General features: G+C 35.3%; 1 protein-coding gene across 6 annotated transcripts in view; it reads left to right on the forward strand.

The window, feature by feature from the left end:
• Positions 1-23,267, forward strand: part of FNDC3A (fibronectin type III domain containing 3A) — a 144,488-nt gene extending 121,221 nt beyond the window's left edge. For 5 of the 6 annotated variants that reach the window (XM_053899602.1, XM_053899607.1, XM_019447595.2 and 2 more), the window contains 12 exons: positions 798-936; positions 1,600-1,668; positions 2,488-2,606; positions 4,197-4,302; positions 4,390-4,565; positions 6,283-6,396; positions 7,291-7,440; positions 7,542-7,825; positions 7,925-8,137; positions 10,424-10,590; positions 13,147-13,274; positions 20,746-23,267. In XM_053899602.1, the coding sequence (XP_053755577.1) occupies positions 798-936; positions 1,600-1,668; positions 2,488-2,606; positions 4,197-4,302; positions 4,390-4,565; positions 6,283-6,396; positions 7,291-7,440; positions 7,542-7,825; positions 7,925-8,137; positions 10,424-10,590; positions 13,147-13,274; positions 20,746-21,060 (1,980 nt within the window). In that variant the 3' untranslated portion in view covers positions 21,061-23,267. The remainder of the gene's footprint in view (positions 1-797; positions 937-1,599; positions 1,669-2,487; positions 2,607-4,196; positions 4,303-4,389; positions 4,566-6,282; positions 6,397-7,290; positions 7,441-7,541; positions 7,826-7,924; positions 8,138-10,423; positions 10,591-13,146; positions 13,275-20,745) is intronic. The other variant, XM_053899608.1, reaches the window with a different exon arrangement.

The raw sequence follows: 23,267 nt of genomic DNA on the forward strand, positions 1-23,267 counted from the left end.
TTACCAATTATAAAGACCTTAACAGTTCTAAAGTCAAATATAAAAATACTTATGAATTATATTGCTGTACAATTTAGTAACTTGAAAAAACAGGCATTTATTTTCTCACAGTTCCTGGGGGTCAGGAATTCAAGACCAGCTTAGCTGGGTGGTTCTGATAGAGGGTTTATGTGAGGTTGCAGTCAAGATGCCAGCTAGGGCTGCAGTCACTTGAAGGTTTGTCTGGGGTTGAAGGATTTGCTCCCAAGTTCACTCAAGTGTTGGTAGCCTTCATTTCCTCTCTGACTGTTGGTCAGAGGCTTCAGTTCCTCACCAAATGGGCTTCTCTGTAGCAAAGCTACACACTGTGATTTCTGCTACATTGTATTAGAGGCAAGTCATTAAGTGCAATTCAAAGGGAAGAGGAATTAGCCTTTATCTTTTGAATAAAGGAAATTCGAAGAATTTGTGGACATCTTTTTAAAACCCAAAGAATAGTAAAAGAATACGTAAATCAAGCTCATCAAGTATCATCAGATTATAGCTTGTTCCTGTAATGACTCTAGTTTAATATCAAACTGTTACAGACTTACACCTGTATCCCCAGAACTGGCTCTCAAAGGGGATCGATTATACCTGAATATTCTTCATATATGCTGAGTCCCTGTTGTAGACATTCTCATATAAACAAGCCATCACAGTCTGAAAACTTTTACTTTATCATTTGATTGAGCTTATCTCTCATCACTTTGTTCATTAAGCCAATATCATTAGGTATCAAATATCAATTATTTTATGTCTTTGTGTTTTCATCACAGGTTATTGCTTACAACTCAGAAGGTAAAAGTAACCCAAGTGAAGTAGTAGAATTTACTACATGCCCTGATAAACCAGGTGTACCTGTGAAGCCATCAGTTAAAGGAAAGATACATTCACACAGTTTTAAAATAACTTGGGGTAAGATATGTGTATTTGTACATCATTACTTTTATATTTGATTGTAATGATTTGAATATTAGGATAATTTTTAAGATAGTTGAGTACAGTTGTTAGCTGAAGCAAGTTTAATTGGAAATGTGAGAATCATTCATTGTTTGAGGATCTCTTTTGTAGAAAACTTTACACTCACACAAATACAAAGTTCATATTTGATACAGAAGAACTTGGAATCTGTGGTAGGACTGTGAGCAGAGACAGCACTGTGTGAAGTGAATGATTACTGAAATTGTAGCTAAAGTCTCCTGGGTCATCCTGGCTCTCCTGAGAAATGAAAATCGCTTTTACTCATTTAAAACAAACATTTGTTAGGGTGCCTGGCGGGCAGAAGAGCGTGTGACTTTTCATCTTGGGGTCATCAATTCAAGCCCCATGTTAAGTATGGAGAAAACCTAACCTTAAATAAGTAAAACTTGAAAAAATAATAATTATTATTAAACACCTTATATACTATTTGTTGCAAAATCGATAGATTAATGAGATGCTGGTATTAATAAAAAAAGCACTGCGGGTGATTCTTTTTATTTTTTAAGCAATCTTAGGTTTGGTATTCCACTTACTAGGATTTTCTGTAATTTTTAACCTATGTATTTTGCCTAATACCACTTTTACTTCTTTGGATAGACCCACCAAAAGACAATGGAGGTGCAGCCATTAATAAGTATGTAGTGGAGATGGCAGAAGGTTCTAATGGTAAGAATAACTATTAAAAATTAATAGATTTATACCAGTATGCCCCTACTCTTCATGACTGTACATTTTATGTGATCTGTTTTCTTTCACTCTTAATGTTTTCCCTTTGTTTATAGCAGTTAGAATTTTGCCTGTTATGATCCACTTTAAGTTCTAATCTCTAGAAATAGAGTGAATCAAATGTAAGAATGCTGTATACCTATATTATTACTTTTATTTTTTTAGTTTATTTCTTTCTCATGAGTTTGCCTTGCTCAGTTCCAGTATATCTAAAGTTTTCTAAACTTTCAGTTAGATCTATAACCAGACATGTCAGAGAAAAATTAACTTCTAAAATTTAACTTACATTATACTAGTTTTAGTAATATTTTCTGTGCCTCATGAACTTAATTTTTGAATAACACATGTAACAATCCATATTTCTGTGAATTGAACTGCTTCCTGCAAAATAATGTCTTTTAATTAAGACTAAACTTCCTGTGGTATTGGTTCTTTCTACTCTTTGTGTGTTATAATGTTATTACTGGACCAGTAAACACATTTAAAATGCTTAATTAAAAGCAAATTATCAATGTAAGCCAAAGTCTGTAACAGAGTTACAGAGATATTTCATTTCAATAAAGCCATGCAGATTCATCTAGGAAGCTGCACACATAAAGAAAATTAGGTCATTTCCAGGAAACTCAAAACAAGCTTAAATTGTTTCTGACAAATTACATAAACACTTACTTAGTGAAGCTAGGATACCTGCCGTGTCCATGATACCCAAATGTTAAACATTACCTCGTAGCTGATTGAACATAATTCTTCACCTTCCAGGAAACAAATGGGATATGATATACAGTGGAGCTACTAGGGAACATCTTTGTGATCGACTAAATCCAGGCTGTTTCTATCGTTTACGAGTTTACTGCATCAGTGATGGAGGACAGAGTGCGGTAATACTTACATCTAGATTTTTTTTTTCAAGTTTGGGTCAAATAAGATGGAATCACCAGATGCCACCTCAAATGTTGAAATGTATCCAAAGTAATTTCTGTAATTTAGGTGATTAATTTATAGTGATCAGAATATTCTGTAATTTATAGTGATCAAAATATTCTAAAATAGTACATGGCTTATAATCAGTATTCAGTGAATATCTATTGTCTGGTTGTTGTTTAGCTTTGCAACAACAAATATACAAAAATACTGCAGAAAAATTTATAAAGGTAAATTTTAGGATGATGTTCAATAGCCATACCTAACAGAAATAAAAATAAAATAATTGTAGACTGATTGCTCTATAAATTATGTGTATCAGGACAAACCATAATCATTTACTGTTTAAACACAGATTCTAGTAATTACTTATTTCAGGAAAGTTGGCAATTATTTTTATTACTAGAGAATTTATCACTAACCTAAATGGACTTAAAGTGTGCCATTGATTATATATGAGATATTTGTAATGTTCTAGAGAGGTAATTTTTTTAATAGGAGTGGTATTTTTTTAATGAGTTTAAGAATGGTTTCGTGGAGCATTAATAACTGTCATTATTTTTCAAATGGAATTTAATGCAATGAAGTTACCTTTTTTAAAAATGAATTTATAAGCATTTTGTTGAAAATGGAAGTATTAGGAAACTGCATGCAAGTCCTACCCAACAGGCTTGGGATCCAATTGCTTCACTGTATCTAATAAGAACATCTTCCAGGATTAGAAAGAACAGATCCCACCCCAAAAACAACCCTAATTTTCTAATACAGTGATATAGCATTCTCATATAGGATACCTTTCTAAATAAGATGATGACCAAATATTTATGTTTGTAAAGAATATTAAGTGTAAACCTTAATACAGTGCAGTTAAGGATATGGTACTGAGTGCATGTCAGTGTTTGTAAAAGAAGTCTTTTAAAATAAAACTAAACGATACACATTTTTTAAATAACATCGAAACCAAGATAATACCAAATACCTGGAAAGATACCAAGCACTTGAAAAAGTTAACCTGATTTTTGAATTATTTTTAGGTGGAAAAGAAAAAGGAAAGATTTTATATGCATATATGTATATTAATATTTAGGTTAAAAATACAATATACAGTTAAAGTAACGAAAATAGTCTAAACCTTCTGAAAACATGGCAAACAGTATTTACAGAATATGAAAACATCCTTAGAAGAGATTTGTGGATCCATTTGGATGAGATCAAAAATAATCTTTATTAGTCCAGTAGGTTTTGTTGAAGGTTATTTTTTTGTTGTTTTTCAATTATGGAAAGATGATGAGTTTTTTGTTCTTTTTTTCTGGTAACTTTCTTTGTATATAGTAGTCACATAATATGTGTCTTTATTTGTTAATATAAAATCAGAGTTTTAATGATTTAATTGGGTTCTTATTTTATTTAGAACTTTATTCCTTTTCAATTGATAGTCAAGTAGAATTTCAAATTATTGATGCAGTCTTTGTGTTCGTGTTATTTTTCTTTAACAAAAGCATTCCGGTTGGGGCATTTTTGTTTTGTTATTGCTTTTGTTTTGGCAGGTATCTGAATCTTTACTTGTGCAGACTCCAGCTGTGCCTCCTGGCCCATGCCTCCCTCCCAGATTACAGGGTAGACCCAAAGCAAAAGAAATACAGTTACGATGGGGTAATTTTCATTTTGGTAATAAATTATAATTGAGTTAGTACTAAATATATTCCTTTTGTTAAATTGAATAAATCTTTCCACCTTTAGGACCCCCTCTGGTCGATGGTGGATCACCCATTTTCTGCTATGGTGTGGAGATGTCTCCTGTAGAAAAAGATGAACCCAGAGAAGTTTACCAAGGTTCTGAAGTAGAATGTACAGTGAGCAACCTTCTTCCTGGAAAGACTTACAGCTTCAGACTGCATGCAGCTAACAAAATGGGGGTAGGAAGACTCTGCTGATTGAATTATAATCACAGTGGTAGTTCACAGAACATACATAATTGCATCCATTAGTTAGCCATTTTGCTTTCAACATGTGACTCCAAATTTTACAGTTTTTATTTAAAAAAAAAATTTTTTTTTTAACGTTTATTTATTTTTGAGACAGAGAGAGACAGAGCATGAACAGGGGAGGGGCAGAGAGAGAGGGAGACACAGAATCGGAAGCAGGCTCCAGGCTCTGAGCCATCAGCCCAGAGCCCGACGCGGGGCTCGAACTCACGGACCGCGAGATCGTGACCTGAGCTGAAGTCGGACGCCCAACCGACTGCGCCACCCAGGCGCCCCTTCAAATTTTACAGTTTTTAATAAGCCTATATTGATAAATAAGAGAGAGGTCTGTATATATGATAGTTATTATAGAATCTCAGTATTTTCAAACCCCATTTATAATTTGTGACACTCGGAACTTTAGCTGGGTTGAAGTTTGCCTTTCAGGTGATGCTAATAGGGTTTACTTAATAAGTTAAAGAGTAAGAACAAAACTATTAGATGAAATACTTTGGATAATTAAGTTTTTTGAGGCTGGTTATATACAGCATTTATTTCATTTGGCTACTAATTGTGATTCATTTTTTGCCTAAGGAAAAGATAACTTCTATTTTAAGCATTTCTGGCTTTATGTGACTTTTTAAAAAGTATTCTGTGTGTATCTGTACAGTTCCATAAAATGGACAAAACAGGTGATATCTCCATTGTACAGCTGAGGAGGCTGGGGCTCAGAAAAACTAAACATCTTGTCCACAGTCACCCAAATAAGAAGTGACAGAGATAAGCCACAGATTCAGGGCTGTCAGACTCCAGAGCCAAAGCCCTTTCCACTCAACCAGGACATTTCTCATCTCTGCATTAAAACAGATTCTCTCAGGACAAAGCAGTAATTTCTTGTCTTAGTTGAATAACATTATGTTTCCTTACTCTATAATTTCACAAAATTAAACTGCCAAGTCTCTCCCCTCCCATTACTTCATATGTTAGTGAACTTTACTATTTTATGTCCCATTCTCCAACTAAGTTCAGTATCTGTATCTCTAAACTTATCTTAAAATTTCTTATGTCAGTCCTTTTTGGCAGTTCTTACATAAGTCATAGTGTTCTGTCTGAAGTTATCATCTTGTCAGCCCCACAAGGCTGCAGTACACTGGGATAGCATCTTTAATACTTACTTAATCTGTATTTTCAGGATTCTGATAATTTGTGACAATCATTGTAAATAATTTGCTTTCTGCACTTCCAGAGAGTATACATTTTATACCCTTTTTAAAGCTATTCTAAATTTTAAGATATAATTTATGCCTACCATTTTTCATGCCTTTAATTGGTATCCTTTCCTTCACTCCTCATATAATTTCTCCTGACTTGTTCCATGTACCTAATTCCCTAATGCCCTGCCCTTCTTACAAAATCAGTCATGAAGGAAAAAGGAAAAGGAACAAGAGAAAAAAGTACAGTAAATGAAACTTAAAAATACCTGACATAGTAACTTCCATAATCATTAAATCTTTTTCCTTTCTACGAATGCTTTTAGAGTTCTATTATGACCAGTCAGTCTTGAAGGAGAAGGATTATGTATGCACTTATTTATGTATGTGAATATTTATGGAGAACTGTGCAATCTGTGGGTGAAAAATGAAAATCCTGGTTATGTTTGTTTTTCTAGTTTGGACCATTTTCAGAAAAATGTGATATTACTACAGCCCCTGGACCACCAGATCAGTGCAAGCCCCCTCAAGTTACATGCAGATCTGCAACTTGTGCACAAGTGAATTGGGAGGTACTGTAATTCCCATTGACTTACTCTCTTAAATAATTAGAATAGTTCATATAAAAGAATAGAGATACTATTCATTTTTTTTAAGTTTATTCATTTATTTTGAGAGGGAGAGAGAGAGAGGCAGGGAGAGAGAATCCCAAGCAGGCTCCTCATTGTCAGTGCAGAGCCCAATGTGGGGCTAGAACCCACAAACCATGAGATCATGATCTGAGCTGACTGAGCCACCCAGGGGCCCCGAGATACTATTCATTTAACCTCCTAAATCATGCAAACAGTAAGGCCTACTTAAGTTCATGTGTTATAAAGTGAAATTTTTGCTTTGAAGCATTTAAGTAAGGTATATTTGCATTACAAGTATATGGTTTCTTGTTCATGATGTGCTTTGTATTTTTTCAAAGGGTTTGTCTCATTACCAAGATACTTAGCCACTGGTGAGCTTAATGTTCAGAACAAACATTCATAGGGATTAGTATAATACTATTTCTCTTGTATTTATTATTTCCACTGTGTTTTATTATGTACAGTAATAATCAGTAATGATAATTAAATTTTCAGTTTCCTTTGAAATTTAACAAAGAAAATGTCCTTACATGATTTAACATTTATATTACTTAAGAGAATTATATTGAAGTATATTTACCTTAAAATTCTCTTTCTAAAGTGATTTAGTCATATTTCTACTTATAATTGAAAACAAAGTTATATTTTTTGATCAGTCTTAAATTCAGGTGACCTTAATGAATAAAAATGTAATATTAAACAGTTTTAATCCCACTTGAACATTTCAAAGAAATTCAAAAGCAATTCAGTTTGATATGTGCAGGTAAAGAACATTTGTGCCTAAAAACTAATCAGTGTCAAGACTTAAGACCTTTTCCTCTTTTTAATTTAAAGATCCCTTTGAGTAATGGAACAGATGTCACTGAATATCGATTGGAGTGGGGAGGCGTTGAAGGAAGTATGCAGATGTGTTACTGTGGGCCTGGTCTCAGTTATGAATTAAAAGGACTTTCACCAGCAACCACCTATTATTGCAGAGTCCAGGTAAAGGTGGTCCGGGCTTTGTTACTCTAGCCAGATTTTTGTGTTCTGTGAGCATTTTGATGGTCATGTTTTTTTAACTTACGGGCTCTGTTAATTTGTAGGCTCTGAGTGTTGTGGGTGCAGGCCCTTTCAGTGAAGTAGTAGCCTGTGTGACTCCACCATCAGTTCCTGCTGTTGTGACTTGTCTTCAAGAAATAAGTGATGATGATATAGAAAATCCTCATTATTCACCTTCTACATGCCTTGCAATAAGCTGGGAAAAGCCTTGTGACCATGGTTCAGAAATCCTTGCCTACAGCATTGACTTTGGAGATAAACAGCCCTTGGCAGTGGGAAAGGTTACAAGCTATATTATAGACAATTTGCAACCAGATACAACATACAGGTACACTCTAAAAACTATGTTAATTTTTGCCTAGACCAGAGAGAAACTCTAAATAGAATAATCATAACCGAATTTTTTTTTCCTTAATGTGGCACTTAGAATACGGATTCAAGCCTTGAATAGCCTTGGAGCTGGTCCTTTCAGCCACATGATAAAATTAAAAACAAAGCCCCTCCCTCCTGACCCACCTCGTCTGGAATGTGTTGCCTTCAGCCACCAGAACCTTAAGCTGAAGTGGGGAGAAGGAACCCCAAAATCACTGTCAACAGATTCTATTCAGTACCACCTTCAGATGGAGGACAAGAATGGAAGGTAGGTGTTTGTAATTGGTTCTTCATATAGTTTCTTAGGTCTTAAGTGTATAAACTTCAATAAAAAGTAGAGGTAAACAAAATAAATTTTCAAAAGCAAGGTTAGAATTTTCATAAGAAATAATTTTAAGTGTGCTATTTTCAAAACACCAGAAGATATAATGAAGATTTCCCGTTTGTAGCTTGTGAGCGGGATGCTGAGAGAAAAATTAAATTGGCTATTCTTTGGCTCTCTAACCCATTTACTCTTTCATGTAAAAGAAACATAATCTTTGCTACAAAACCAGCTCTTCAACACTTATTTCCAGCAGAGGCAGTTTTAACAGTACATGATTAATTGGTGTAAGGCCTCTGAGATCTTTTCGGGCACAGGTTATGTCTCACTTTCTTCCGCACCCGTCACAGGACCTTCACACTGAGTCAGTATAGTTCATTTCCTCAGTGTCAGATCTTGGTTAGACTCAGAATATTAGCCTGTCCCCTCGCTACTCAGGTTCTTGTCTATGCTGCCATCCTTTATATTTTCATTATATCCATGCCATATACTGTCCTACTAAATCATGCATTTGAATTATAATGTTACTCAAAATATTTGTAGTATAAATTATTCAAATGCAAATCTGAGGCTGTTTACTGACATTATATCCCATGTAAATAATGCCATATATCCTCCAAAGGTGTTACTGTAATATTTTAAGAATTCAAATTTTGCTTTTCACTCAGTTTATAAGAAACAATTTGCATACCTGATGGATTCAGAGTACTAGAAGTAGTTTTTCCCAAGGTTTTCCCACTTTGTTTTTTGTATTGTACGTGTTTGTATCTTAATCAGACATTCATTAATGGAATATTCATGGTAATTGTACATAAGTACTCTCAGAAAGACTTCTACATTTAAAATAACATACAGAATTAAACATACTGTATATCCAGTAAGAGCATTACACAGAGCCAACAGTACTGATCATTTTCTATGCCTCTATGAATGTTAGTCAGCCTTTGTTCTTGGCAGAATTTTATGTACATTTGTAAAGCCCTATCTCTAGAAGGAGGTTCTTTGCCACAGATTTTCTGTGTAGCCATTTATCTTTAATGTATGTTATTATCATTGGGTGAATTCTTTAAATTAGTTTCATCCCCTTTCTAGCATTTACAATGCATTAGGGTAATGCAAGAAGGTTTCCTGGAAATGGATCTAATTAATGTTTGTTGGAAATGGAGTAGAATAAAGATTTCCATTATTATTAGGCTGTATTCTATTACAGAATGTTAAGCTTAGTTAATATTTAGCATCTGGAGAGTTGTAGGGTGTGAATATGGCTGCTGGCTGTGGAAAATATATTTAAGAAACCTTTTATGGTGTTGTAAGTTTACTATATAAATTTAATAAATTAAATCAATTTAATATCTTTAGTTATACTCTTTACCTTTGATTTCTCACAACTACTTACATTTGCTGTGGGATAATATCAGAATGCTATTTCAGCTGTTTCCTGACTACAGGTTTTATCATTGTTTCACTTTTCCAATAGTGGTTGCAACTCTTTTTTTTTCCCCTATCCTTTAAAAAAAAATTGGGAGACTAAAAAGGCCAGGCTTATCTAATTACTGCTTCTTAGAAATACTGTTACTTCAGGTCATTAACTATTTCTTCATTTTTAACCTTGACTGCAGTTTTCAGACTCTTTAGAACTATGTGAGCATTCCATTATTCATTCCCCAATTTCCAAAAATTTTTAAACAGCCAATCAAAAATATTGGGGAACATTGAACTTATAGGTGACATATATGATGTTAAACTTTCCCATCAAACAGTCCAGGTGGATAATTCATGGCTAATTTTATATTCTTTCATACTGCTATGTAAATCTCTAGAAAACATCACCAGTCATCTAAAATTATACCTGGAAATTGAAGATTTTCTTTTTTATAATAAATTATATGCCTAAGACTGTAATGAAAATTGTCGTGTTCTGAGTATCTTTAAAAATGTATCTTTAAAAAATGGCAATCAGAAATGAAATTGTACCAGAAGCCTAAAAAGTTAACAATGATTGGATACAAAACTTAACAATAAATTTTCAGGGAACCATGTCAAAATTAGGAAATTTACCAATCCTATGATTTTCATCATCTGATGAAAAAAATATTTATTTGGAGTGACATTAAAGTCTAGGAGCAGTTTATACTTCTGAATAGTGTCCCAGCTCTACTTTTTTAGTAGTTTTTAAAATTTTTTTGTAGTGTAGTCAAGGTTTATTTTTAATAAGAGTCATTTCCATTTTAGGTTTGTATCCTTATATAGAGGTCCATGTCATACATACAAAGTACAAAGACTTAATGAGTCAACATCCTATAAATTCTGTATTCAAGCTTGTAATGAAGCAGGGGAAGGTCCTCTCTCTCAAGAATATATTTTTACTACTCCAAAATCTGTCCCAGCTGCCTTGAAAGGTAAGTTATACATCGTTATTTTTTTTAGTAATAAATTTTAAATGGATGTTCATAAACAATTTTATGTGCTATTATTACATTTTATTGTCCAATATGTGTCCAACATAAATTATAAAAAAGAAATTATATAGACAAGCCTATCTACTGAGAGTTTTACTCAAAATAGAAGCTCTTTTATCTAGCACATTGATACTCAGATGAGCACTGGGTTTTGTCACTATTTTTAATAATCTAGCATAAAAATACTAAATTGAATAGATATACTGGTTTTCTAATAGGGTCATTTAATGTTTCTGCTGTTGTTACTAAGGAAAAAAGTCACAGGGGCACCTGGGTGGCTCAGTCGAGTCGGTTAAGTGTCTGACTTCAGCTCTGGTCGAGATCTCACAACTCGTGAGTTCAAGCCCCGCATCATGCTCTGTGCCAACAACTTGCAGCCTAGAGCCTACTTCAGATTCTGTGTCTCCTTCTGTCTCTGCCCGTCCACCACTTGTGCACTGTCTCTTTCTCTCTCTCTCTCTCTCTCAAATAAAAATATTAAAACAAAAAAAATTTTTTAAAGAAAAAAAAATCACAAACTCAAATTGTTTTGAGTTGTTACTGTTTCATTCGTTCATATTTCGGGGAGAGAGCCAGGTTGTCTGTTAAGCACAACATAAATACATTCTTAGTTAAATTGAATTATTTTTTTAATGCTTATTCATTTTTGAGAGAGAGACAGCACAAGCAGGAGAAGGGTAAAGAGTGAGAGGGAAACACAGAATCTGAAGCAGGCTCCAAGCTGTTGGCACAGAGCTCGATACAGAGCTTGAACCCATAAACTGCAAGATCACGACCTGAGCTGAAGTCGGACACTCAACTGACTGAGCCACCCAGGTGCCCCTAGTTAACTTGAACTTTTAAATCTTAATTTACACACTTTCAGTTGTATGTACAAATATCTTTAAAATTAATTTTTAGGGGCGCCTGGGTGGCTCAGTCGGTTAAGCGGCCGACTTCGGCTCAGGTCATGATCTAGCGGTCCGTGAGTTCGAGCCCCACGTCGGGCTCTGTGCTGACAGCTCAGAGCCTGGAGCCTGTTTCAGATTCTGTATCTCCCTCTCTCTGACCCTCCCCCATTCATGCTTTGTCTCTCTCTGTCTCAAAAATAAATAAACTTTAAAAAAAAATAAAAAAATAAAATAAATAAAATTAATTTTTAGATGGGTTCTTTTTTTTTTTTTTTTTGAGAGAGCGAGCGAGCGAGCAGGGGAGAGGATCTTAAGCAGGTTCCACACTCAGTGCAGAGTTCAACAGGGTGCTTGATCCTGTGACCCTGGGATCATGACCTGAGCTGAAATCAAGAGTCAGACACTCAACTGACTAAGCCACCCAGGCACCCCTAGAAGGGTTCTTATTTTATTTTATTTAAATTTTTTTTTTTAACGTTTATTTATTTTTGAGACAGAGAGAGACAGAGCATGAATGGGGGAGGGTCAGAGAGAGGGAGACACAGAATTGAAACAGGCTCCGGGCTCTGAGCTGTCAGCACAGGGGCCCGATCCGGGGCTCGAACTCACGGACCGCGAGATCGTGACCTGAGCCGACGTCGGCGCTCAACCGACTGAGCCACCCAGGTGCCCCGAAGGGTTCTTATTTTAAAACGACCCTGACTGGGGCGTCTGGGTGGCTCCGTCAGTTGAGCATCCAACTCTTGATTTCAGCTCAGGTCACGATCTCACCATTTGTGGGATCAAGCCCAGTCTCCGGCTCTGCACTGACAGCATGGAGCCTGCATGGTTTTCTCTCTCCCTCTGTCTGCCCCTCCCCTGCTTGCTCCTTCATATTCTCTGTCTCTCTCTCAAAATAAACCTTTAAAAAATAAAATGACCCTGGCAAGGATTACACTTTGTGTATTTAGCCACAATCGCTAACATTCCTCACACGGAGGACAAATCACACAGATTTCTAGTACAGTTTCCTGGATCATGTACTTGAAATATGTCATTTATTAAGCAGATCCATAGTTAGCAGGACTGTTCTTGACAAACTTTCTAATAATGTTGATGGAGTTTTACTGAGTCATTTTTCTGTTCTCTCATCCAGTTTAGTGTGTACTAGCCTTAAGAAGATTGCTGATTTTAACCCTCTATATCCCAACATGGAGTGAGACAGTCTTATGTCAAGCAGCTAGGAGTATTTTTCAACTTACCCTCTTAGGAGATTTCTTAAATTACAAAATGTCATGTTCTAGTTATGCCCTTAGAAGCATCATTGACGTTGTTTTAGAATTGCCATAACCTCTCTATTGGCCTTTTAGCTCAATGAAAACAGTGCTTCCCTTGACAGATCCTTTAGTCAGTCTGGCCATTGTGGCACCCGTAGATTATATGGCCTGGAGATAATAAGAATGGAACATTAACCATTTCTCTGCAAATTTCAAAAATTCATTGATATTTATTTCAAGTATTAACTGGGTTTTAAATGTTTGTTGATTTTGATTAAAACAAGTGTCCGTGTGATGTGCCAAATTAAAAATCAAGTAGAGTGGATTTTATTTGTATTTGTTCTTTACAGCTCCCAAAATAGAGAAAGTAAATGATCACATTTGTGAACTTACATGGGAGTGTTTACAGCCAATGAAAGGTGATCCAGTTATTTACAGTCTTCAAGTTATGCTGGGAAAAGATTCAGAATTTAAACAGGTATGTGCTAAAATGTAATTCTGTGCATACTTATTTTTATTTCTCATTTTAATGCACTTGGCAATGCAAGATTTGACTGTCTTTCTCTTCTAATTTAAAAACGTTTATTTAGTACTTACTGTGTTCCAAAGATTAGTAACTACACAGTATCTCAGGATTCAAAATATTTTAAGTGTGAACTACATATTTAACAGATTATTCATTGATTTGGCAAGAATGTATTTAACTGTATGCCAGGCACTCAGGGTATATAACGCTGTACAAAAAGTTCTTGCCTCTGTGGAGCTTACATTCAGTAGAAAAAGAGATACTAAAAGCAAATGTATCTTATATTAGATATAATCTATATCAATATATCTTAGAGAATGATAAGTACAGTGGAGAAAAAATAAAACTGGGTAACAGGAATAGGCTGTCATTGCAGGTAGAGACAGCTAGGACTATTTCATACAGGGCAATCAGGTGACAATGGAACAGAGACCCAAAGGAGGTGAATATGGGGAGAACAGTGTTCCAAGAAGAGGAAGCAGTAGGTGTGCAAAAACATGCTTGTTAAATTTAATGAACAAGGAGGCCAATGTGGGGTTGTGTGAGCAATGGGAAAAATAATAGATGAAGTCAAGTAGTTAATGGTAAAGGGGGTCTGTGAGTGGTATAAAGATCACGTAGGGCATTATAGGCCATACTGTGACTTTCACTCCATGTAAAGTGAGAAACCAGTGGAGGATTTTGACCAGAGTGGTCACATGATCAGTCACGAGGTCATTTTGGCTAGAATGGGACACAGGTAGAAGCAGAGGACATTAGGGAGGCTTCCGTCATCATCATCATCATCATATTACTACTACTACTATTATTATTATTATAATGCAGTGTTGTAAATATGGCAATATTCAGTCATTATGGAAGCCTAGCAGAAGTGTCACCTACATGGCTGAGAAATTTCAAAGATGTCTTCCTGGTAGATGATAAATAGCGATGAGATGAAGTAGGAAGCTGCCAGTGTTCACTGTAACTTTTATAAAGAAGTTGTTTTTATGCAACTCAAAAGCCTAATTTCTATAAACACTGCATCTGATTCTCCGTTTTCTGTGTCAACCTTCTTTATTTTTAGTGCTCTTAAAAGTGAGGTTGTTTTGAGTATCTCGTATTTTCTTTTCCCACTAGAAAATCAGTCATTCATCAGTTTTATTTCAGTCTCATACTGTTATAGCTATTAGTAATAGAATATTTATCTTTTTTTCTTTAAAGTTTATTTTATTTATTTTGAGAAAGAGCACGAGAAGCGGAGGGGCAGAGAGAGAATTCCAAGTAGGCTCCATGCTGTCAATGCAGAACCCAACGTGGGGCTCAAACTCACAAACCCTGAGATCATGACCTGAACTGAAATCAAGAGTCAGGCACTTAACCAACTGAGCCACCCAGGCACCCCATAATATTTTTTCAATATAGATCTAATTTTTTCTTTCAAGTTGTAAGTATAGAAGTGCAATTTCTTTTTTTTATTTTTTTTATTTTTTTTATTTTTATTTTTTAATGTTTATTTTTGAGAGAGAAAGAGAGTGTGAGCAGGGGAGGGGCAGAGAGAGAAAGGGAGACACAGAATCTGAAGCAGGCTCCAGGCTCTGAGCTATCAGCACAGAGCCCAACGTGGGGCTCGAACTCAACAAGCCGTGAGATCACGACCTGGGCCGAAGTCCAGCGCTTAATTGACTGAGCTACCCACGTGCCCTTAGAAGTGCAGTTTCTTAAGTGAAATTACAAAAGGCTCCACAAAGAGTCAGATTAAATTTGGCATGTGATTGTTTTTCTTTATTAAGCCATCTGCAATTGACATTATAATCAGATTTGAATATAATTTACAGATAAGCAGGTTTCCTTCCAAGGAGGAAGCAAAATTAATATTACAAAAATGTAATTGCATTATATGTTTAAAGGAAATAGGGACCCCAGATTTGAGTAGTATATGAATTTTAATAAACATACCACTACATGAAACAGCAATGCTAGTTCTAATTTTACTTAAAAGCTAAATCAATCCTGTCATCACTTTCACTTACTTTAGATTGTAAGCATGCTATAAAACTTAAAATACTGATTTCCTTAGAACATCATCATATATATGCTTATCTGAATCTCTTAAATGTTGATTGACAAGTTATACTCCAAAAGTTTGAAGGGTTTTTTAAGAATTCAGGTTCATTCATGGAATTTAATATTTTACATAAAATTTATTTGATAATCAATACGTATGAATTAAATCCTATGTTTAAAGAATTATGGGGGGTGGTTATGGTATTAATAGGTTACTATTTTGATTTTAAGAAAGTTGTTTAGAATATAACAAGCAAGCAAAAATTTTATAGTCATGACATTTTACATAGCCAAACAAATAAAAGGTCATGATAAAGATAAAACCTATTTTACAAAAAGGAATGATTTATTCCACCTGGATTTCTGGAATATTTTCTAAAAGGAGTGCCATTTAAGTAAGAGGAGGCCTGGTGGCACTGGTGAGCTTAGAAGGAACCATGAACTTAAGTGTGACTTGAGTAAGACTCGAGAATGGAGTATGTGGCTAAAGAGGCCAGGTCCTCTTTAAGGTGGGTCTTATTCCACAGCAGTAGGAACAGCTGATGTTTTTAAGAAGGGATTATTATTTATAAGTTGGGGGTTGAGTTTCTAAACGAGCCTATAAAAAATCTGTTTAACCTATAATATTGCTGGGATTGGGGGTCTAGAAGCAAATTTCGCCTGGCAGCAAGTACTTATGACGCTGGGCTAAACTTAAAAGTTTGGGACAAAGAAGGGAAGAATAGAAACACATTGATTTTGTTGTATTCTTCCCTTTCTTCATCCCTCTTTGATCAGCTTTAAGAAAACCCTTTGCTGCCTTCTTGCTACTCCGTGCCCCTTTCTGTAGGACCTCACCTAAAACTGCCCCTTTCTCTACAATACACTGTCCCTCTGACTCGTGCCTCCATGTCTGACACACATCATAACTCCCATATACACAGGATAGCTGACCTTAGTGGCATTAGGAGAAAGACTATTTGCTTGGGAAGATTCATACCAAAGGCAAGTATCTACGGGTTCTGTAATCCCCTCAGAGGTGTATACATTTTTAAAAGCAAGTAAGTGCTCTTTTACCAAAATGACATTTCGAATAGTATAACAGATGATGTAAAAATACTGGGGGACAATAGAGTCACTTTCACAACAGATCAACCAACCTGGGAGTCTGTACCTAAGACACTTTTGTGTCACAGCTCATTATGTTGCAAGTACCAGGAAAACCAACTCAGACTGGTGCAATCAAGTATAAATCCTCTGAGGGAGATGCCTGAAGGTAAGCAGGCTTCAGGATTCTGTGATTCAGAAGCTCAATGAAGTTGTCAGGGGCATGGTTTTTCTCATAGTCTTCAGTGGCTGCCCGTAGCCATAAGGAACTTACTGTCCCTCATTCACATTCAGGGAAAAGAAAGCACTTAGATTGCAAAGCCATTCCTGAATGAATGACTGTTTCAGGGTTTAAGCCAACCAGAGGCCTCCTCTGGAGTTAATGAGGCCAGCTTCTCCCAATACATGGATCGGATAAGGGAGAGTTTGATACCCCATCAAAAATGTTGGTAGTGTTGGGAGAATGGATGCTGTGACAGTGGCCTGTTGGATTCTGTACAACTTCTTTGATTCTTTAACTTCTGAACTTACATTCCCAAAAACTGCTCCTCAAGTGGCATACAGACCTCATGAACCTGAATGTCATAAGAGCTGGGACCATGATTGTTTTCCTTTTTTGTTGTTGTTTGTTTGTTTAAGTTCTAAGTGGTACTTATGCACAATAAACTTAACTGCTCTGGAATCTCCAAGTTCACTTATAACTCCCTCAGCAATAAGAGAGGGGAAGGATACAGACAAGAGCTATGTGGCTGTCTACATTCATTAGTTTTAAGGGGTTTTTACTGTTCTCTTTATGTATTGATCACTACGAAATAAGTATCTGCAATAGTATATTCACAGATTACAGAGGGTGACATGACAATATGTAACAAATTACATGGCAACATATGCCTTACTATGTGTCATAAGGAATAATTACTTTTAAATGTAATCAAATGCATAATAACCTTAAGGAAAGGTTTAAACAAATCTGTACTCGGCCTAAAAACAATGTATTGTTAAAATCATTGTCTAATACTAACTGCTATAAATAATATATACTGTGCATATTACTCAGGATAAAATCAGATTGTGGATGTGTAACATCCACAGAAAGTTGAAATAGTTAAACAAGATTGTTCCTTTATAATGATAACTTCAGAAGTGGTTATCTTTGATAGTAAAAATGTTCACTCATCCTTAAAAGATAACAAAGGACTGGGGTACCTGGGTGGCTTAGTTGGCTGAGCGTCCGACTTTGGCCCAGGTCATGATCTCACAGCTTGTGAGTTCGAGCCGCGCGTCAGGCTCTGTACTAACAGCTCAGAGCATGGAGCCTGCTTCAGATTCTGTGTCTCCCTCTCTCTCTCTGCCCCTCCCCTGCTATGCTCTGTCTCTCCTGTCTCAAAAATAAACATTAAAAAATTAAAAAAATAACAAAGGACTATTTTATATTTTTGTATGAGTATTTGGTGAATTCATCTAGCCAACCAAATAGGCTTTTAGAATGTAGATACGGAGAGAAACTGGTTTCATTTTTATTGGCCCCTGTTCTACAATTGTTATTTTCTTCATGCTGTGACATATTCACAAAGCTAAAATAAGGGCAAATACCAATTTATGAAAATCTAAACTTTCTTTAAAAATTTTCCTGTAAAATTCTGTTGCAATTGGCATACTGTTTCAAAGTTCTTAGCTAAACATGCACAAACATCATAAGCTTAAATTTAGTATGCATTTCTCGATTAAAATGCAAAGTGAAAACCATAATCTCTTACCTGCCATTTTAACTGTAAATCTGCATTAATATTTGCCATACTTATCCTAAAAAATGGATAGTTTATTGATAGCAAATATAAAGAACTCTTTTTTTGTTTTATTTTAACTATATGTAATTATAAGTCATCTGTGAGTAATAGCTACAGGCCAAAAATTACGAATTTTTGAGTTTTACTTGCCCTTTTCTGTTTACTAAGATCACAACAATCTTCCCTTGTCAGTAGGAACTGGGGAACTGGAAATGGTGTTTTTCACTGTAATTTTTATTTCTCAGTCTCAGACCTAACTAACCCTCCTTATCTCAAGCTTCAGTCTTGTTTTGAATAGCTTCACTTAGATATATGAACATTTTTATAAATTAGCTTTAGCAAGTTTATCTGTTTTCTTCAGTCCTGTATCTGCAGTCACCTATAAGATGGCTCTTTGTTTAGATATCCTTCTAACATCTGAAACACAAAATTGAAAACTTGACCTCATTATCTTCCCTCCCAATCTCTCCTCTCCAAACTCTTCACTTCATCATTGTCAAAAATACTAACATAGTTTTGGTCCCCAAGCTTTTTTGAACCCTTGAAAGAATTTTTTTTTTTGCCTGCCAACTTATTCAAATAAAAATCATTTCTAAAAGTGATCCATAAAACTATACTAAAACCTCATATCCCTGTGTTTTCATACAAGAGCCCCTATCCTGCCCAGCTCCTTCAATCCCTCATTCAGCTTTATGATTAAGAGTCCTCAAACACTGTTTAAATATCACATAGATAGATAGATAGACAGACAGATAGACAAATACCACGGTTTCCAACTAGTGTTCTGAACATATTCCTCCTGTTTGTCAAATCTGTTCACCTATCACCCTCATACCATTTGTTGAATTTTTTCCTGTAACTGTATTACCATGCCCATTTGGAGACAAATGGAAAGTAAAGAAAATTTTAAAGACAAATAAATGCCACCCATTATATACATATGACAAATACATATTTTTTATCTTTACTATTTTGGGCTCATCGTATGTGTACTTTTTGACACTGCTTTCTAATACTGTCTTCTGATTTACTGACGTTACTCCTTTTACCGCGGTCCAGACATGAACATTACTACATTTACACCCCTTGTATTGCTCATCTGCATCCTCAGAACTAATGTATATTTATCATTTTCTTTGCTTCATCATCTAAGTCTTACTTCCTTCAGTAAAAGCTCCTTTATATATTCGCAGCATCCACTGATACAATTTGACGTATACATGGTCAATAATTCACTAATCTAGCGTCCTTTACCTATTATGTGCTGGATTCCAAAGACACAAAATGAGACAAAGCTCTTACCTTGCTCCTTCGGAAGCAAATCAATACGTAAAAATTAGATTTACAACATAGATACAAATGAGGCAGCTAAAATTGCTTGAAAGAATGCTACCTCAGGTTTGGGTTGATCCAACTTACAGCCCACCAACTAGCTGGAAAAACTCAGTTGGGCAGTCACTAATGAGCCTTGGTTTTCTCATTGATAGAATGAGGGAAGGAACTCATTAGTAGAAATGATAGCTTCCATATAGTTCTTTTTTTTTTAATGCTTATTTTTGAGAGAGACAGAATGCAAGCAGGGGAGGGGCAGAAAGAATGCCTGACACAGGGCTCAAACTCACGAGCTGTGAGATCCTATTCTGACCTGAGCTGAGCTGAAGTCAGATGCTTAACCAACTGAGCCACCCAGGGAACCCCAATAGTTTCCATATATTGAACATGTGCTATGTGCTGGGCACTGTGCTAAGTGCTTTCACAAATACTTGTTTCATTCTTATAATTACCATACAAGATAATATGCTTACTGTACTAAGGTAACTGGTCTAAGATCACATGGAGTGTGAAGTAGCAAAACAGTGCTTGGACCCAGGGGTGATCAGTTCCAGTAGATAACACTGAATCATTAGCACACTCTCTTGAAAATCCATGGCATTCTATTCTTGTTCTTTCCTTTCTAAGGGATGGTCAGAGGAGTTGAATTTTAACATCCAATTCTGTGTTTGTAAGTGATTTCTTAAAGTTTATGAAACAATTTGCCATAGACACCTATAGAAAGTTCCCCTTATTCATTCATTCATTGTTTCAGCAAATGTTTGAAATTGACAGAAACCACTTTTGCAAAGATATAATGAAGGAGCATGGTTTCTCTTCTCATGGAATGGTTTCACAAAAGTTTGACTTCTTACAGTTGAAGAAACTAGGGAAATGCCCGTGGGCTGAATTAGCTTGTTCTGTAGCTACTTTGGAGGCAAATCTCTCCTTAACTGGTCTGTAAGTTCTGTGAGGATGGATGTCACATCCTCACTTTTCCAGTTTCTCTTGCCCTTAAACGGTGGATAAGCTCTTTAATGTAAAGTTAGGTATTTTTTAAATGTCATTAAAAAGTTTAAAGGAGTGGCATTCCACTAGCTTTCATGTCAGAAATACTTCTAAAACTAGCCAGTTGTAAAATAGGTTTTCTGCTAGCCTTCACACATAATCCTTCTTTACCATCTTATTAACAGATTTACAAAGGTCCCGACTCTTCATTCCGGTATTCAAGCCTTCAGCTGAACTGTGAATATCGTTTCCGTGTGTGTGCCATTCGCCAGTGCCAAGACCCTGTGGGGCATCAGGACCTAGTAGGTCCCTACAGCACAACAGTGCTCTTCACCTCTCAGAGGACTGACCCACCAGCCAGCACCGACAGAGACACTGTGGAGAGCACGAGGACCCGGCGGGCGCTGAGTGATGAGCAGTGTGCCGCAGTCATCCTCGTGCTGTTTGCTTTCTTTTCCATTTTGATTGCCTTTATCATTCAGTACTTTGTAATCAAGTGAAAATATAACTTTATTTTTTAATACTGTATTACATTTTATTTTGTCATGTACTAAAATTATTTCTGTATTGCTTTTACAAAAACAGTGGCATTTAGCACTGGCATTGAGACTATAATACATCATTTTTTGCCATTTTCAATGCTTATATCATTAGGTAGAGGCTGGCACCTTATTAGAATGCAAGCCACAGAAATAGCAATTTTTGGTTTTTTGGTTGGGACTTTTTTCTTTCCTTTTTTTTCTTTTCTTTTTTTTTTTTTTTTACATGCCTTCTTGTAAAACATATTTTCTAAGAGGCAACAATATATAATTGGTATATTGACCAGTCAGCATGAGTGTAACAGTGACAACCTGATCTGTTTGTTTTAAAGATATTACCTAGTGAAAAATTCAAAATGATGAAAATTTACACTAACATGCTATAAAAAAAAAAAATGTTAAAGTCTGATGCTGTGAAAGCAATCTAGTGCTATATTTCTACCTCCTCATTTGTCTTAATTATTTGGTAAGTGGGATTATGATGAATAACTGGAGGGGCTTAGCAGACAAAAACTGGATGAAAGAATATGCATGAAAAAAAGAAACTTCTTGTTTGATAAATGTGGAGTTCTTCATTACAAGTATATATTCATGAATTCACAGATAAGTCACTTAAAGAAAGCACAGACAGTTTACTTGGCCTAAAAATATTTTAATGTTTACTTAAAAAGCACCTCTTCAAGTCTTGAGAACATGGAAGAGAACAGAGGGCTTATAGATACTTTTTAAAAAGTAATCATACTCAACTCTGAATTTCAAACCTACTTAATTTGGTTTTTGTGAGCCTTTGAACTATATGTGTGTGTATAAGGACATACGCACGAACATATACGGCATATATATAAACTATACATACCAAGTATAAACACACACACACACACACACACACTCCATGTATCTGGTACAGGCTAATTTTGAAGAACTCCCATAAGTTTTGCTGCTTCTCCCATAACTACTGCCATCACCATCAGAATTCATAATCAAACCTAACCTTTTTGTTTGGGGCACCAAATCTGAAGACAAAATTAATTTGCACCAGTAAACTTCAAGCTGCTTTCTTTCTTGAAAAACTAATGTTTAATGTAATGTCTGTCTGGATACTGTTCCAAATTGTTGATTGCATGTGGTTAATGTTGCATTAGAGCACTTTGCAATTGCATAATTCATTAATGTTTTGTGAGCTTGCATTTGTGAGTTATTGGATGATCAGATTGAATTTTGTCAAGTATCACATTGTACATCTTGCATAGATGTCAATGACTGCCAGTAATAATAGTTTGTAATGAAACTATCTAAAATTCTTGTTTTATCACATCTGTTATCTGTAAAACACTTGTAACTAGCCTTTTTAATTTATTATTTGAATTTTAGGATAGTGAATCACTAATTTTTAGTTGCTGAGGGTAGCATTTTAGTGATTACTAAGCACTTCTGTCAGTCTTTGAAAACAGGACCTATGTTTTGTGCTTTGAAGATCTCTGAAGAATTTCTCTTATATTAGAAATGGGCATGTATTGTAATTGTTTTATGTCAAATGATCTGTGCTGTAGAAAAAACATTAACCTTTGTTCAAAAAAGAAATGGATAAACTTGGCCTTTCCAAGTGTTAAGAATGATCTGTCACTATAATATACTGTATGTTTACATTTTATTTAAATTTAATCTCATGTATAGGCTAACTTTCCCCCAAAACAACAGTGATTGCGATTATTTTCTAGAAACTTCTTAAAAGTGCCACATTTGGCAGTACAAATGAGTTTGAGTGTAATAGCCCAGAGATTTCTATATAGTTGAATGTCTAAAATGGTAAAATATGCCACTGTGGCAGTTACAGTGGCTTATGTTTTTCATAGTAACTCAAATGAACTCCTATTTTTGATAGTAAATGTCATTTAATAGTGTACTTGCCATTTGAGCCTCGCTGCAAAATCAGTGCAGAGGAGAAAACAATTTTTAATGTAATCTTGATTTTACCTCATATACTGTACATTCCAAAAACTCTAAACTTTTTAAAGATTATAGATACACTACCAAACATATCACCTTAAAATTGTATAAGGTTGAACTTCATACAAATGAAAAAGTATAATCTCATAAAAATACATAACTATGTAGCAAAAGTGTCTTTAAAATCCATGGAAAATAAAAGTTGTATCATTCTTTTTTGA

Source organism: Panthera pardus, unplaced genomic scaffold (assembly GCF_024362965.1).
Source record: "Panthera pardus isolate Hobbes unplaced genomic scaffold, ASM2436296v1 HiC_scaffold_1, whole genome shotgun sequence".
Taxonomy (NCBI): Eukaryota; Metazoa; Chordata; class Mammalia; order Carnivora; family Felidae; genus Panthera; species Panthera pardus.